We start from the raw sequence: 17,611 nt of genomic DNA, 5'->3' as shown, positions 1-17,611 counted from the left end.
TTGCGGTCGTATAAAAACTGCAAAATTTTTGTAAAATTACTAACTCAGGGGCAGCAACCCAACAACGGGTTGTCAGATTCGTCTGAAAATTTCAGGGCAGATAAATCTAAATCTGATGAACATATTTGCTCTAAATGCTTTAGTTTCAGAGATATAAACCAAAAACTGCATTTTACCCCTATGTTCTATATTTAACCATGTCGGCCATGATGGTTGGAAGGCGGGGTCATCAGACAAATTTTTTAAACCAGATACCCTAATAATGATTATGGCCAGGTATGGTTAAATTTGTCTCAGAAATTTCAGAGAAGAAGATTTTTGTAAAAGATTACAAAAATTTACGAAAAATTGTTAAAAATTGACTATAAAGGGCAATAACTCCTAAAGGGGCCAACTGACAATTTTGGTCATGGGCGACTTATTTGGAGATCTTACTTTGCTGAGCATTATTGCTGTTTACAGTTTATCTCTATCTATAATAATATTCAAGATAATAACCAAAAACTGAAAAATTTCTTTAAAATTACCAATAAATGGGCAGCAACCCAACAACGGGTTGTCAGATTTGTCAGAAAATTTCAGGGCAGATAGATCTTGACCTGATAATCAGTTTTACCCTATGTCAGATTTACTCTTAATGCTGCAGAGATATAAGCCAAAATCTACATTTTACCCCTATGTTCTATTTTTAGCCATGGCGGCCATTTTGGTTGGTTGGCGGGGTCATCGGACACATTTTTTAAACTAGATACCCTAATGATGATTGTGGCCAAGTTTAGTTAAATTTGGCCCAGTGGTTTCAGAGGAGAAGATTTTTGTAAAAGCTAACGACGACGGACAACGACGACGACGACAAACGACGGACACCAAGTGATGAGAAAAGCTCACTTGGCCCTTCGGGCCAGGTGAGCTAAAAATGAGGCACACATGTGCGTGAATTGCTCACCTTGTGAAAAAAATAGCAAACTTTAGAGTTGACATCCTACATATGAAGCAAACAAACTTTGATTTCAATCAATTGAGCAGTTTTAGAGGAGAAGACTTTTAAAGAAAAGTATACATACTACAGATGATGGATAATGGAGGACAAATGGAAATTATGGCAAAAGCTCACATGGCCCGTTAAGTAAGGTGAACTAAAAATTATGTTGCTGCTGTACATTATTATGTGTAAGTATCATTACATGTAATCAATTTTATTTCTTTCTCTCTTTTCCTTATATTTTGAGAAAAAGGAATGGGCAAGCTAACAACTTTTTTTTCCTGAAATTTTGTTTTCCTGAATTTTTATTTTCCTGAAATTTTATTTTTCTAATTCTTTATTTTCCTGATGGCAAATCAATACAAAAAACATTTTATATCTTAAATATTTGGAAATCATGAAAAAATAAAATAATATAATATTGTTGTGGACTTATTATCAGTTGTTAATTTTATCAACTCTCTTTTAAATATTTTCTACTTTATTTCAGGTACCAGTAACCTAAAATGTGTGCCTGAGTAAAACTTATGGGTGTGAAATAACTTTTAATTTTCTTGAACCATCATAATCTGTATAATTATACCTTTGATGGTTTGAATAACTTAAAGAACTTTTGAAAATCTAAAAAGAAACAATTAATAAGTTGTAATTGCACCCATGGTACTTTTCTGTTTTGTTTTCACTTTTCTGTGAAAACAAGAGGGGAGCTAATTTGTCCATATTCTCGTCCTTCTTAAACCCCAATGTATGTACCTTCCCATTTAGCACCTCAATATTTAAAATTTTGTATTGATTTTTTCATGGTCTACATCTCTTCAAAAGAATTCCAAACCAGTTCTTCAGCTCTAAATAAAGCTACCTGTTTACCTGTAACATCAAAATAAAACTACCCAGGTGACTTAATACACAATTGGAAATCTTATTCAGTAAGAACAGGTGAGATTTAATAATCATTTTTCACTTTTCATTATTATAGATTGACCTTTTATTTGAACTCTGTAATTATAATATGGTAAAATAAGGATATGGACTTTATTGTTTTTGACACTGATATTGGATTTCATCTCAGAAAGTTTTACTGGCATGCCGGTCAAAAATTGTGTCTTTCATCATATTCTTTCATACATGGTTTTTAAATCATGTTTCTATTAAATCTTTAATTTTAACATAATCTGGTTATGTCTATATTCTTAAAACTTAATCCTTAAATAAAAGATGGATTATATTTTTAAAATTACATTACACTGCAGTTCTATACCATATCAGCTTATCCTATTTGACCAGATAACAGGATAACACACAATAACAAGACACCCTTTTCCTTCCAACAACCTCAACTTCTGAACCATTGCCTTCCTGTTAATATTTACATAACCGAAATAAATGTTTTACATAGAATAGGACTTTCAAAAGGGGGATTACCTATGTTTTCATAAGTACTTATTCAAGATTGTGCTGCTTTTAAATTCAGGACTTTCAAGCCTGTCACTATCCATTAGGAAATATTTTCTGTGGTCATTTGTACATATTCTTATATGTTTACACAATTTATAAGTGCTTATAAGTCTCTCCACAAAGGAACTGGTTGACAACAAAATTGTGCTATTTTTACCCCCTTTGAATGCCAATCCAACTCGGAAAATGTTTGATTCCTTTAAAAATCCTGCTTACTTTCTTGGATTCTTAATTTAATAGCCATATCATTTCAGGTAAAACAATCCTATGAGTTATTGAACAAGTCCGTAAATGTATCAATACATTTTTATTGTTGACTTTAAGGTTCATGTGGACCCTTTGGCTAAAATGGCTGAGTTTTCACCTCAAAATTTACTCTGAGCACAGACTAACATGTGCATCTGAAAAAGTTTTAAGGCATAGAATTCCCTAGATTAATATAATTCAAATGCATTTTATGTTTTAGAAAATTTCAAAATTAACTGGATTTTGCAGTGCACTTTTTTTTGTACGTGCAGAAGGTGATAAAATTAACAAACAGATGAGTTTCACTTGATATTGTCCACTCAGGTACAATGACCAACAATCCTTAAAAAGGTAAAAAAAGAACTGAACTAAGTGACAGTCTAAAACAAAATACTATTTGCTATGTACGTCATAAAATATTCAAGTATTTTCAATGAAAAAAAAAGTTGTGATTCTTTTGTGTGTTTATTGTTTGTCAATACTGATACCATCTTTTTATACTGTTCAAATGGGACATGAAAATACTATTTTAGCCTCAAGTATACAATAAATAAAACATATCTTTGTTTCTTGGTAACCTCAGATCAAATCAATAATATATTCCTACATATATTAAAAAACTTTAACTTTGATGTCAATATTATGAAGTATAGGTGTTGTAACTTGTTATCAAAACATCTTAAAAACAATTATATTTCCAATTGCTAAATAACTCTTTGCCATTGGAGTTTTTCTTATTCACTGTTCATTTGCAAAGGTAATTAAGGAAGACATTTTTCTTATGCTTTATAACAAATTACTTTATTATTTACTTTGCGAGCATTGATTAGAATATATGTCTTCGCATTGATTAAAAGAAAGTAAATAATGTATATATTATTTTATGTACAATGTATTACATAACATGTATATATCTACATGTACACCAAACAATTATCTAAGTGTGTGTTTTGTTAAAATTTACAGTGACTGACTTCTGCTTTATGCAAGTCCTAGGAAACTTAATCAGTGACAAAGTGCTTATATAATGATCTGGGTGGGTGTACCGGGTATGTGAGAAAAGTGTCTATCCCTCTCCTAACAACAAAACAATCATTTCAAGGTCTGATTGTTTTATTTGTTTAGTGTCTTGTTGACATTTACCCTGTGTCTCCCTTCTTTTTAAATCCAAAAGTACAACTTTCTTATACTTTTTTCAGCCAAAAATATAAATAATCTTTATTCTTTTACAGAAATAAATAAAGATCAATGTAAAATAAACTGGTCACCATGGGTACTGCTATAGAATCTTTAGATGTGGACTTAGAACACGATATAGATGAACAGTACCAGTACCAACCAGGTGAAATTCTTCGAGGATATATATCTGTAACAACGTCTCGCCAAACTTTCATTACAAAAATCTATATTTCAATAACAGGACAAGGTGCGGTTGCATGGGAAGACCCCCAGTTTGGATCGTTTAATGCAAATGAGGAATATATCAATGCCAAACACTCCGTGGAAGACAGAGGACTGAAGGATCCTTTACTTCTTGTTAAAGGACAACATAAATTTCCATTTGAATATCAACTCCCTGATAATCTGCCTTCGTCTTTCATTGGAAAATTTGGAAGTGTGACTTATGTCCTCAAAGCAATTGTTAATGGTGAAAAAAGTGAGACTAATATTACAAGTGAACCATTTCTGGTAATTAGGAAAGCAGAGATTCCAGAAACATCACGTAAATCTGAAAACAGGTCAATGGAACAACGATTTTGGTCTATGTGTTCAACTGGAAAAATAAAATTTAGTATTGCAATCGATAAAGTGGGTGTTTGTCCTGGAGAAGATATTTACATTCAGGCTGAGGTTGCTAATAAAAGTCCTCTATATATCACAGCTGTGCAGGCATCTATCATAATGAACACTGTATACCATGCACGGAAAAAACTTATTCCCTTCCGCCAAGTTGTAAATAAAAGACGTGATGAACAAGAAATGACAAAGGGAGATGGCCGCAAGTGGCAAAATGTACGATTGACAGTGCCACCATATATACCTGAATCAAACTTGGAATACTGTGATATTATAGAAATATCCTATTCTTTCCAATTCAGGGTGGAAATATCAGGAGGAAAAGAACTACGAGCAGAAATTCCATTATTAATAGGATCTGTGCCAAAAGGATTAGAAATTCCAACAACACACAATCCATTACTTAACAAACACTGGGGTAGTCCTGGTGATGATGTAATAAATAATGGAAATAATCAACATGAAGTAGATTATAGTCATGAGGCCAATGAATGGCATCGTGGGATTGTTCCAGAGTTAAGACCTTTTGACACCACAATGAAGAATCCTTTGTTTGAAAAAACAGAAAAAAGTGAATTGCCAGAAGAAATCATTGAAAGTTCTAGACTATGATCTAAATGCTACTTAGAAATAACTTTCTTGTATACTTGCAACCTGTGTTTAGTTAAGCTGTTCACTCAAAGCTATCAAATTGACTTATTTTCTAAAAATTTGAAGAAACTGCTGGAAACGAAAGTATGAAGGTAGCCAAAGCTATCACTGATAAAATAAATGGTGCTTAAAGTAAATTATTTTTCCAAAAAAATATGATGTTTTATTTTTCTTCTTTACATTTTCAAAAGAAACATTTATTATTCTTTTTCAAAATATGTGTTCACTTAAATTTGAAAAGGATCTGTTGGGTGTGGGTAAACATTAATGAAATTGCAACCAAATTCAACAACAACAAAAAAATATACATGGTGGAAAAAAAAACCAAGTGTCTATATGATATTTCAAGCTGTAAATGCATTTCTGTTCATTTGTATGATATTTTTTGGATTCCATTTTTTTTGGCAAGTGATATTAAAGTGTCAAGGAAAGATGTTTTAAGCTGTTTCAAAATCTTGAATGCAAAAATTGAGATAAAAATGAATCTCACTTTATACCCCAGAAATTAAAATACATGTGGGAAAATGTCTCAGCTTCGAAACAGGCCATCATACATATCCAAGTTAACTATATTGGCAGAGGAATTGAGGAAATGGCTACCATTACTGCCTATCTGAAATGAATTGTGCATACTGACCAACCTATCCACCAGAGTCCAATTGAGGTTGATTTAAAAACTATATCCCTATATGGCCTTAAACAATGAACAATACCTATACCCTATAGCCAGCTATAAAAGGCCATGACAAGACCAAATGTAATGCAATTCAAAGAAAAAACCAACAGCTTGATTTATGACAAAACAATAATTGAAAAACAAATATGACAGAAAATAGCGACAACACCATTTTTAAAAACAACTAACAGCTACTTTTTTCATGTATGGTCATGATTGAGAAACAATTAACAGAGATTACCTTTATTCCATCAAACTAATTTCTATTTCTACGGCTAAAATTATTTTTTCCAACAAGGTTCTGCAACAATATAAATAATATTGACACTTGCCAAAAATATTTGATCAGATCAAATGAGTTAAATAACACTACTGCTTGGAACAATTTTTTCTCCACTGCTTAAATTTCCAATTATACACTAATCACATTTGAAATTTAGTCTCCTCTTTACAGGGTTGGCAAAAACCCAGGTTTTATGAGTATTGCCCAGCTCAGTGGGAAATTCTGAGGAAACCTGGGTTTTACTGGGTTTAACCAGGTAATACTGGGCAATATTGGGTAATACATGTATGAAATACTGGCCTGAATTTTTATGAGGATTCAGTTATCAATTACAAATGCAATACATAAAAGATATATGTAAGTTAAAGATATAATATTTTAACATGTACAAAATTATAGCCTAGACAATATTTCCATCATGTGACCATTATTTTCAAGTGACAACACAGATGCCTCGGTGGCAGAGTTGTCTAAGTAGTCTAACTACTGTCTCACTAGCCTGTCAAAACTCAGGTTGTGAGTTCAAATTCCTGCACATGACAGGTAGGCTTGACTCCAATCTTAATTGACTAGGATTGTCAGTTTTCCTGCTGAAGGTCATTGGTTCTCTTCGGGCACTCCAGCTAAATCCATCAATAAAAACTGACCGCCACAAAATAGCACAATAGTGCTGAAAGTGACATTAAACACCAATCAATCAATCAAGTGACAACATAGGTTTGATGTCTGTATACACCAATTGAGATACAAGGAGGCAATACAGATATGGTACAAATAGAAAAATAAGGATATGTGGTTTGATTGCCAATGAGACAACTATCCAACAGAGATTAAATGATATAGATTTAAGCAACTGCTGTACAAACACCATTTTAATACTTGTGTTGCATCTAGGATTTTGCAAAAACGTGACTACTATTTATTTTATCCCCTTTACTACTGTTTGATTGGTATAATGTATGAAATGTGTTTCATTTTTAATCTTATAAAAAAAATGACCACCTGAAGTAATTCTTGATTCTGATTGATTTATAATTAAATTTCTTATCTGAAAACTATAAAGCCAAATCTATTAAAAATTTATAGCAATGTTAATCAGGAGATCCATTACAATGGCATTTCATTGTGTGATCATTGATTACCTTGCATTACAGCAATGACTTCATATCTGAAACTCAGTTCCTAACTATGTGCAATAAAGTATGAAAGTTTTCTTTAGAATATAATGTTATAAATAAATAATAGTTATATAACATTGAATGGCAAATATGTATACATTTAAGTTTAAGAAGTACAATATATACTCTTTTTTAAAGAGGACAAAAACTCTATTCATTATTGTTAACATAGGAAGTAGAATAAACGTATAATGGTCAGCTATCCAACAATAAAACCATAAAGACATGATGCTAGATGCAACTTTTGATTCTCTTCTCAACTGAAATTACATGGCCAAATCTTTTCAAACTTTGTAGGATTTATGAGAAGAGAGCCTCTACAAAACCTTCTGATTTCATGCTGTGGCAAACAGGGCCATTATAAAAAGTATTATATAAGAAATATTCATTTTCTTTTAATTTGATGAAAAACATGGCAGCCTAGATAACTTTTTGGTTCTTGTCATGTATTCATTTTTTGTTTACCTTGGTAGAGTACATTCTACTGTTGCATGTTTTGTTTAATGTTGTGATGCCAAAAATAACATAGTGATTATCATATAATGTGAAGTCTTCATTAATAGCATGTAAGAATAATACATAAACCAGGTGTGTGAAGGATCCTTGGAGCCTCTAGTTACGACTGTATATTCCTTTTAAAATCAAATTCAAACCACGGCAAAGAATAGATCACTTAAATTTTTGTACTTGAATAATTTTCCTATCTAAATTTTCTAATTTAAAAATCTATGTCTTCATTCAACTAGGAATAATAATCAAAGCTTTACTTCCTTATAGCTGAAGGTTGTCCTATTCATGAACATACAACAGGACATCAGTATATCCATTGTTTATTTATTTACTTCTTAAATGAGTTCTTTTAAATCAGGAAGATTACATTTTCATATTTTTAGTTTTCCATTAAAATATATTGTTCTAAATGTTCTAAAACACAGTAATAAGATGACATCTTATTGTTGTTGGGTAGCTGTCTTTTTGAAATTTACTTACATCACTATAGTAATAAATAAACAATTTCTTTAAAAAAAATTAAAGTTTATATCATTTATTGCAATTGTTAAACTAAAATATATGAATTTGTCGTTACACAGTGTTGTACAAGTCATTGTATTTAAAAGAATCCAATTTTATATGAATTTATGGTAATAAGTTACATAATGGCAACTTGATGTGAACTACTTAAATACTTTTCAATCTCATTTTAAATTGATGCATCTTCTTTACATTATAACTTGTAACTGTACACATCAATGATTATGTTCATAATTCATTCTATTTAATTTTTAAAATACACAAATTTTATATGAAAATTAAAATTGAAAGCTTAGGTAAAGAAATATATGGTAATTATTCTTAAAAGTTGTAAAATTAAGCGATGGTTTATTAACCATGCGAAATTAATACTAACATAAACTGTATTCAACTAACCAAGTTATTAAGGAGGGAAACCTAAGGACTTAAAAATAATTGGTACTTTTTTGTCAAACATTTTAAGAAGGGCTGTTCTAGAATTGAACACATGGGGGAGGCACTTGTTTCGCACCCCAACCATCCATAATATAAAATTTTCATTTTACTAGTAATTCTTCCAAAATTCTAAGAAAAATTCAACCACTCACCATAAATTATAAGAATGGACAACATATGACTTGCAACTTGAGAGACATTAATAGAAGTCATATCTTCTGCACAGTAAACATAATATAAAGAACAATTAATTAACTTAAATCAAGAGTAATAAAAGGGCAGAAGGTGACTGACTTTTTAAGTATTCAAGTAAATGGAACTGGTACAGTGTTGGATTAAGGCAGCATAATAGGTTTATGCCCTTAAAAATTTGTAAAAAATGAAAAAGAAAATCGATTTTTTTCAAAAGTGGGAGAGGGGGAAACTTTCACTTTATCAAATTTTCTTTTGTTGCCCTACAGAAGTGTGACAGCCTTAAGAATTGATGTAACATAAAGATAAGTACTTTAAAATCATATAGGTTTTGCAAAAATAAAAGCCTGCATAATAAAATTTTGATCCTAATAAAGAATTAAATTATGACGTATCATACTGCAGACAATATCTGCAAAAATATAAACTTTTTAAATGAACTAACTTTTATATGTGACAAACAGATGCAATTCATTTTCTGACTACTAGCACACAGACTTTCATCATCAAAATCATTCTTGGTTTATATTTTCCTATTATTCATAAAAATTTAAAAAGATTTTTTCAAATCTTTTCCATGATTTTTGCAAAAAAAAAATCATTTTCCAAGCTAAGTTATGATAAGTTTGAATATTCATGCCCCCTTTTTAATTCAGAGAACAATTACAGGAAAATATCACAACCATTTAGGCATGGACAATCCCAGTTTTTTTAAAAGTATTTTCTGTGTAACTAATTTTTTTAATTAAGTTTTTTTATCAAACATGTTCTTGCTCATATCAACATTAATTTGTAAAGGATGCAAATATATATTTGAGCAATGTTATGCAGTCTATTTTACACAACACTACATGTGTAGTTATTTCATTGTGTACTATTTTCAAATAAAACTAGAAGTAACATTGTTGTTTTGCAGATATTATCCTTCAAGAGAATAAAGCTATCTTTTTGTTCCTACTTATGTTTTAATTCTTTATGGATAATATTTCTTTTCATGCTGAAAATTTTCTTGCGTTTACTGTAAAATCAACAAAGTAAAAGAACAAAAAAATTCAAAAATGTATAGCTTACCCAAACCTAAATCACAAAAGAAATAAAAATCAACCTTTTCAAACAATAATCATAATAAAGTTATATTTTCTATATCAATGGAATGAATAGTAAACATGTAAACTAAAATCTGCAATAGTACAGAAATTTCAATGCCTGTTTACCCAATTTTTAGATTTAGAGTAAAAAAATAAATAAATAAGAAATGATAAATTGCACAAAATTTTGTTTTAATACTGGCTCTCATTTTGAGTATATAAAACAGGTGATTACAGGACCATGCATGCATTCCACATACTTTTATATGTATTCATTCATGCTGTAATAAACAAATAATAATTACCTTTTTTGTCTTTGATGGACTTTTAGTAACCTTCTCTCGTCTTGATTGGCTATCCTGAAAAAAAGTTGTACAGCCCTCAAAGTAAAATAAAATAAATTTGAATGCAAGTACTGAGAAACATTTATAGTAATAATAACAATATAAATTTATTTAATAATTTTACAAATTATGGATGAACGCCATTTGCATTTTTTACTTAAATATGGAAAGGATTACAAAAAAAAAATGTGAAGGGTTTTGTGGAACCATGTGTTTGGACTAAGTGTAAAAGAGTAATATTGACTTCAAAAAATCTGAGTCAATAAGTTTTTGACAAAGATATTGATGTCTAAAAAAAATAATAAACCCAAGACTGTATTTAAATGTTTTTAACATCCAAAATAAACCATATATCAACAATATACAGTAAAATGAATTGACATTGCTACAGAAAATTTAAACAAATTTTTGTTTAACATTGAGTTATTTCTCTTTGACCTATTTAATAGTTTCAAAGTTGACTCAAATTCTTCCTAAAATCTTATAATCAGTATTCAATTGTTAAAAATGAATTATGTTTTATAAAAAACACAAAAACCCTTTGAAAGCCTAAATTTTTTTTTAAAGAAGCGCTTTGTTGTAAAATTGAATGCATTTATCTCATTAAATGTAAAAATACAATCATTAGTTTTTATCATACTTGAAACAATGAACAAAGCAATCAATGAGATTATAACAATTAATCCCAATTTAGGGATTTTATCAAATATATACATGTTTAAATACTTCATCATGAAGAATATGAATAAATGCTTTTGTGATGAATTTCAGACCATGCCAGATGTTATATTTTCCTGTACAAATGAATTTACAGATATTAAACAATTAAGACACTCACAGAAAGCCTCACTAGGCATGTTTCAAAGCTTATACAAAAAGGGAGTCTACAGGATACTTTTATGCTTACCTCTGGGTTCCTTCCAACCATGAAGAACTTGCAAACAGCTAAATCATAACCCTCCAGTTCTTGCAATACCATATTTGGGTATGTCTTTACAATTCCTGTCTGGTCTTGATGAAATATTTCATACCTATAGTAAAACATAAGCATATCTTAAAGTTATCAATGCATGTATATTTAACCTTTCTTTGAATTTCAGAATCAAATACTAAAAACGATTTTTTTTTATCATTTATTCACTTCATTACAAGTAAAAGTGCTTCATATTCAACTGTGTCAGTCATAATCAAAATATATACCTTTTTTAACAAAATTATAAATAATTTTTAACAATTACAGTTGGTCTAAAACTACTTACGCATCTTTAATTTTCTCCAGCATTTCAAGAGCTTTATTAAGATTGGCTTTAAGTGCTCCTTCAGTAGCATCCTGCCTCATCTTATCCATCACTATATCTAAATTAGCCTCTTTATCCTGAAAAATCAAGCAATATTATACCCTATAGTGACATTATACATAAAAATTTTGGTGCTTTTGGTGTTTACAGTAATTCATCTTTTAAAATTTGAAATATAGAAAAATTCTAAACAGATGGGACATGGAACTTTGCATTCAAATAGTGCTTTAAAACTCATCATTAAAACAACATATTCAAAAAAATACTTATGTTACAGACTTCCCTCCATTGTATTACTCAGGAGGCAAATTTTGTCTAGTATAAATTTATATGCAAAATTTTAATGACTTGTAGAGTTATCTCCAATTAACCTTAGTATTCTGACAGTAATTATTTGCTATCTAAGAGTAAGACTTCCTATCTGTTTTCTTGTTTTATTCAACCAAAAGTTTAGGGCAATATGGGTCATATTTGGCCCAAAATTAGATCAAATTTAAAAGTTGCCATACATGATCTCAAGGGCATATGATACAGAAAAGATTTCTAGTTGATTTTTCCTTGAAATTTTGACACAAAGTATATTTTGATATGCACTTACAGAAATTGTAAAGATAAATATACCTTCAAGACTTACATTTCGAGACAATTCTATTTGAAATTTGCATGTTTCATGTAAAAACACAAACATTCATTTTCCAATACTTTCCGGAAAGATGCAATATAAAATGTTCTTTAATTAAAATTTCTTTAAGTCAGTCCCTAAAATGAAGGCTGAATGCAAAAAAAATGTTTGAGAAATCATACAAAATATTTGCAATAAAAAGCCTTAGATAGTTTCTTGCCAACACAAATGTATACAGAATAAATCTACCATTGATTTTTTCGTGCAATTTCGATATAATATTCTTTAAGCAGTACATAGATGATTGCAAAAGATTAAAATGAGTGACCATGTGCTCATTTTCAGCTAGAAATAGATTTTTTTTTTAACATTTTGCAATCCCATTTTCCTTTTTTGGCACTAAATTGGCAAAACTTTTAGGAATGTTTGGTCCTCAATGCTCTTCATCTTCGTACTTTATTTGGCATTTTATCATTTTTTGATTCGAGCATCACTGATGAGTCTTTTGTAGACGAAACGTGCGTCTGGCATAAATATAAAATTTCAATCCTGGTATCTATGATGAGTTTATTTACACCAATTGAGTATTCTTAATGCAACATCATTGTGCAGTTATTACCACTTTACTTTAAAACTTTAGGAATAATTGTCATATGCAAATTTATTGATGATAGAAAAGTAAACAATCTCCATTTGCCTCAAATTTTATGCCCTACAGTAGATTTCGAATGCTTAATTATACATTATCTTCTTTATCCTTTGCAAAGACTTTTAAATCCATGTGACCAATTTGATGACATTATTGATTTTTCTGCTAATTTTTTTGCTTATCGCTAGCAACATCGAGAAGAACAACATTTTAAATGTAAATGCATTATTATCTGCCCTTGCTCTATATGGTATGCCCTTAAATTTTCCCTAACATCACTAAGGAAACAGGTGTTCACAAATAAAAACAAATTTCAATTGACAAGTTCTCACAACAACTGACCATGAGAAAATAACATAATTAGTAGAGTAACAACTTTAAGAGACTCAATCAATCTACTACAGAGTTGTCTACCCTTATCACTCATTTTTATTGCAATGCTCTCTAAATGTTCTTCAGATTTATCTCCCATAATAACCAGATTTTGATGTTACTAATTATAATTCTCCTTTCAAGAAAACCTTATTACCTGGTTTTGATTGTCATGTTGTTGTCTACAGTTTTCCAGTTTCTCCTGTAGAGCTCTCTCCTGTTTAGCCAATCCAATTTCATGAACATCCCAAACATGTGCTGATCCTTGTGCATACTTAAATAAGGACTTCAGCTGATCATTTGTCTTTGTATTATGATCATCTAAATTTTTCTATGGAAAAAAAAATATACGGTACATATTATATTTTCTAAAATGAATCTTTTACTTAAATTCTGACTTCAAGCTGAATATTAAAACTCATCAATATACATATATGTAAATGTAAATAAAATAAACACTTGTTTATTAAAAAATCAATTACATTTTTTTATCAATAAAAAGCAACTAAGAATTTTTATTTGACCATTATATATGGTTTTAATCAATGTTATCATCTAAAATACCAGATGATACAGGAAAGAAATTTTACATTACTGGTTTGATAATAACATCTTTAAAATCAAAAATAATTTTACAATGAACTGAAAAGATTTAAATGAATTAGTCAACTTACTAAAATACTGTAAATTCAGAAAATTGTGTGTGTATTTATTATTGAAATTGCAAGATCTATTATTGTGATTTCCCAAAAAGTTTTTTACCAATACTGCTACCAATACCAAAGTTTAAAATGAAATTGTTCATTTTTGAAAAACCTATCTCGTCACAATAATAAATTATCACAAAAATTTCTGAATTATTGGTATAAGCTTAGACAGATTTTATTGTAGTATTTGAAGTATTAATAAAAGGCTCATGAGAGCTTGATATCGCTCACCTGCAGTTTCAGGCATTTGACTTATTTGTAGATCTTACTTTGCTGAACAATTTTGTCATTTACACTTTCTCTCTTTCTTTAATAATATTAAAGATAATACATAACCCAAAACTGTAAAATTTCCTAAAAATTAACTTTTTCTGGACAGTAACCCAACAATAAGTTGTCCTATTGGTCTGAAGATTACTTGACAGGTAGATCTAAACCTGTTTAACACTTTCACCTACGTCAATTTTGCTCTTACTGCTTTAGTTTTTGAGATGAAAGCCAAAAACTTCATTTGACCCCTATGTTTTATTTTTAGAAACTGCCGCCATGTTTTTGAATGGATCAAATCCCTGAATACAACCTATAAACTAAATACCCTAAGGAACATTCAATTAAAGTTTTTACGTATTTGGCCAAGTAGTTTCAGAGAAGAAGATTTTTGAAAAAGTAATTAGACTTGCACGAAAAAATGTAAAAAAATAAACGTTTCAAGGGCAATAACTCCTTAAGGAGTCAATTGACTATATATTTTGATCATTTGACTTATTTGTAGATCCTACTAAGCTGAACATTTTTGCCATTTACACTTTCTCTCAATCTATTATAATATTAAAAGATAATAACCAAAAACAGTAAAATTTCATAAAAATAAACTATTTCCGACAGTAACCCTATAATAGGTGGTCCAATTGGTCTGAAAATTGTAAAGCAGATAGATTTAGACTTATTCATCACTTTAACTCCATGCCACTTTTGCTCTAACTGCTATAGTTTTTGAGATAAAAGCCAAAATCTGCATTTGACCCCTATGTTTATTTTTTTAGCCATGGAGGCCATGTTTGTTAATGGATCAAAACTTCAGATAAAATTTATAAACCAGTTACCCTAAGGAACATTCAGTTAAAGTTTAGAAGTATTAGGCCCAGTAGTTTCAGAGGCGAAGATTTTTAAATATTAGCAAACATGATGAACAAATTGTGTAAAATTGTATTTAAAGGGCAATAACTCCTTTAAGGGTCAATTGACAATTTTGGTCAAATAAACTAATTTGTAGATCTTACTTTGCTGAATATTTTTGCTGTTTACAGTTTATCTTTATCTTCAATACTATTCAAGATAATAACCAAAAACAGCAAAATTTCCTTAAAATTACCAATTTAGTGGCAGCAACTCCAACAATGGGTTGTTCGGTTCGTCTGAAAATTTCAGAGCTGATGGATGTTGACCTAATGAACATTTTTACCCCATCAGATTTGCTCTAAATGCTTAAGTTTTTGAGATATAAGCCAAAAACTGCATTTGACCCCTATGTTCTTTTTTTAGCCATGGCAGCCATGTTTGTTGATGGATCAAAACTTCGGATACAATTTAAAAACAAGATACCCTAAGGAACATTCAGTTAAAGTTTGAAGGTATTTGGCCCAGTAATTTCAGAGGAGAAGATTCTTGAAATAGTTTACTACGCCAACGATAGACGCCAATTGATGGCATAAGCTCACATGGTGCCCTTCGGGGCCCCAGTGAGCTAAAAACTCCTATTGCATATTATTAAATGCAAAGTATGAAAGATAAATATGTTTTTGCCATACCTCCATGGTCTCTAAGTTTTCTTCATATACTCTTTGTCTATCACCAACCAACGGTAACATCTTATTCTCCACTATATGTTTAGCTTTCAACATACCACAAATTCCTGCTTCTATCAAATATTTCTGTAAACAAGAATGAAGTATTATAATTCTTTTGTGGCAATATTAAAATGGTTAATTTCTTTCAAACACAAATTTTGTTCCCAGCTGATTAAGATTTCCGTAATATTTTTTTTTCAGTTTGAAAGTATCCTATAAAATTTGTGTTTTGAATAAAAAAAAACTTGGATAAAGAAAAAACAGCATTTTTCTTAAAAAATTATTTAACAGAAAATATTTGTCAAATGTCTATCCCCATAAGGCCTGAATTTGAGACCTTTATTCAAAATAAATATTTACAAAATCTTACTATGCAGTTACAAATTAGAATATTTTTAAACCCTCAGCCATTCTTTAAATAAAAAGCAATAATAGACCCGAAATATAATTATGCTTTAAACCATATTAAAGCACTTACCTTAATTGCATCAACTTGTTCTAAACAATCTTGACAGACTTTTTCATATTCTTCATGTAGTTTAGTTAAAAATATCTGGTTTGTACTGTCTGTAATGAGTAGAAATCATTATACTTTAAAAAAAAAAAAAAACAACATAGAAGAGCATTTTATCATTTTGAAGCTCAAATATATGAAACAATTTAACCATAAAAATTCATCTCAAGTGGTCCATTGAATGCATGTATCTATCATTATATAACTAGAAAACTAGGCTACTACTTTTAGTACAATTATGTCACAAATAAACTAATAATCATTACAGAAATGAATCCTCTAACTGCATATTCAGTAAATTTCCAAATTTTCTACTATTCAAAATAGAATTTTGTATATAGCTTGGCTAGCTTATTTCTAAATTAGAAAATGTTCTTATCTGAAGATGGAGACTTTTGTACAAAATTGAATGCATTGGTACAACAGATACATACCTGATAAGATACATTATTTGTTGTAGGTTTTTGAGGTGTGTTTACCACTGAAACTATACAGGTGTAAACCAGTTATCTGGTAAGTGGTCAATTCTACAGTTGTTTTAAAAATGTCAGGTGTTCAAACCAAATAAAAAAACAATTTACTAACAAAACTTTTATGCACTATAAATGAATAACTTTGTAATAAAATACTTTCAGTGTATCTCATAGGTTAATGGAATATAATTAAATACTACAGACCTATTTCTTTTGAGACCATTTGAATATTTTTATTCCATTGGTAAACAGCTGATTTGGTGGATGCTGGTGGTTTCAAATCCCTAAAATATTTTAATGTAGCAGTCCTTTAAAGCAATCTGAATTTTTATATTTTTGTTTAAACTTTGAACGAAAAATGAAAGATCAGTTTGATTTTGATTTATAGAAAAGTTAAAACAATAATAAATACTGTGGATTCATATTTGTGAGGATACCAATTTTCAGGGATTTTTTCGGGAAATTGTTATGTAAAAGAACAAATTTAAATGTCCAACGAAGTACAAAATTTCTATATGTCTGTATGGAGACTTTGGCTTAACAAGTTCATGAAAATAAATGATTCCACAGTAATACATTATCCTCAGTGAAAATACTATCAAAAATAATATGAGAACCTACCTTAATTGTATGACTAGTTCTTTCCTTTTATTACTGAGAATGGTCTGATCTTCTGCCAGTTGGCGCATAACTTTCTGTACACTTGGTGGGTCTATGATATTGTCTCCTTGAATATAATCACTGAAAAATAATTTAACCACATTCTTTTA

General features: G+C 29.7%; 2 protein-coding genes and 1 long non-coding RNA gene across 7 annotated transcripts in view; 2 read left to right on the top strand and 1 right to left on the bottom strand.

The window, feature by feature from the left end:
• LOC127728195 (uncharacterized) overlaps positions 1-17,611 on the top strand; it is a 415,364-nt gene that overhangs the window by 127,047 nt on the left and 270,706 nt on the right. The window lies entirely within an intron of this gene.
• LOC127728029 (coiled-coil domain-containing protein 180-like) overlaps positions 1-17,611 on the bottom strand; it is a 59,021-nt gene that overhangs the window by 28,038 nt on the left and 13,372 nt on the right. For all 4 annotated transcript variants that reach the window (XM_052235186.1, XM_052235185.1, XM_052235188.1 and 1 more), the window contains exons 10-17: positions 17,463-17,582; positions 17,046-17,125; positions 16,333-16,421; positions 15,816-15,938; positions 13,458-13,631; positions 11,619-11,734; positions 11,267-11,390; positions 10,321-10,374 (exon numbers count right to left, since the gene is read on the bottom strand). In XM_052235186.1, the coding sequence (XP_052091146.1) occupies positions 10,321-10,374; positions 11,267-11,390; positions 11,619-11,734; positions 13,458-13,631; positions 15,816-15,938; positions 16,333-16,421; positions 17,046-17,125; positions 17,463-17,582 (880 nt within the window). The remainder of the gene's footprint in view (positions 1-10,320; positions 10,375-11,266; positions 11,391-11,618; positions 11,735-13,457; positions 13,632-15,815; positions 15,939-16,332; positions 16,422-17,045; positions 17,126-17,462; positions 17,583-17,611) is intronic.
• LOC127728107 (arrestin domain-containing protein 4-like) lies at positions 1,812-5,566 on the top strand. The gene is made up of 2 exons (XM_052235336.1): positions 1,812-1,918; positions 3,916-5,566. Exon 2 carries the CDS (start codon positions 3,953-3,955, stop codon positions 5,090-5,092), a length of 1,140 nt encoding a protein of 379 aa, XP_052091296.1. The 5' UTR covers positions 1,812-1,918; positions 3,916-3,952; the 3' UTR covers positions 5,093-5,566.

Source organism: Mytilus californianus, unplaced genomic scaffold, assembly GCF_021869535.1.
Source record: "Mytilus californianus isolate M0D057914Y unplaced genomic scaffold, xbMytCali1.0.p SCAF_2, whole genome shotgun sequence".
In the NCBI taxonomy this organism is placed as follows: Eukaryota; Metazoa; Mollusca; class Bivalvia; order Mytilida; family Mytilidae; genus Mytilus; species Mytilus californianus.
Note: the sequence above shows the minus strand (reverse complement) of the source record. Positions and strands in the feature narration are given on the sequence as shown.

What these genes read in the sequence shown, in the direction of transcription:
- LOC127728107 (XM_052235336.1), top strand. Translation starts at nt 3,953, where the DNA reads ATGGGTACTGCTATAGAATCTTTAGATGTGGACTTAGAACACGATATA.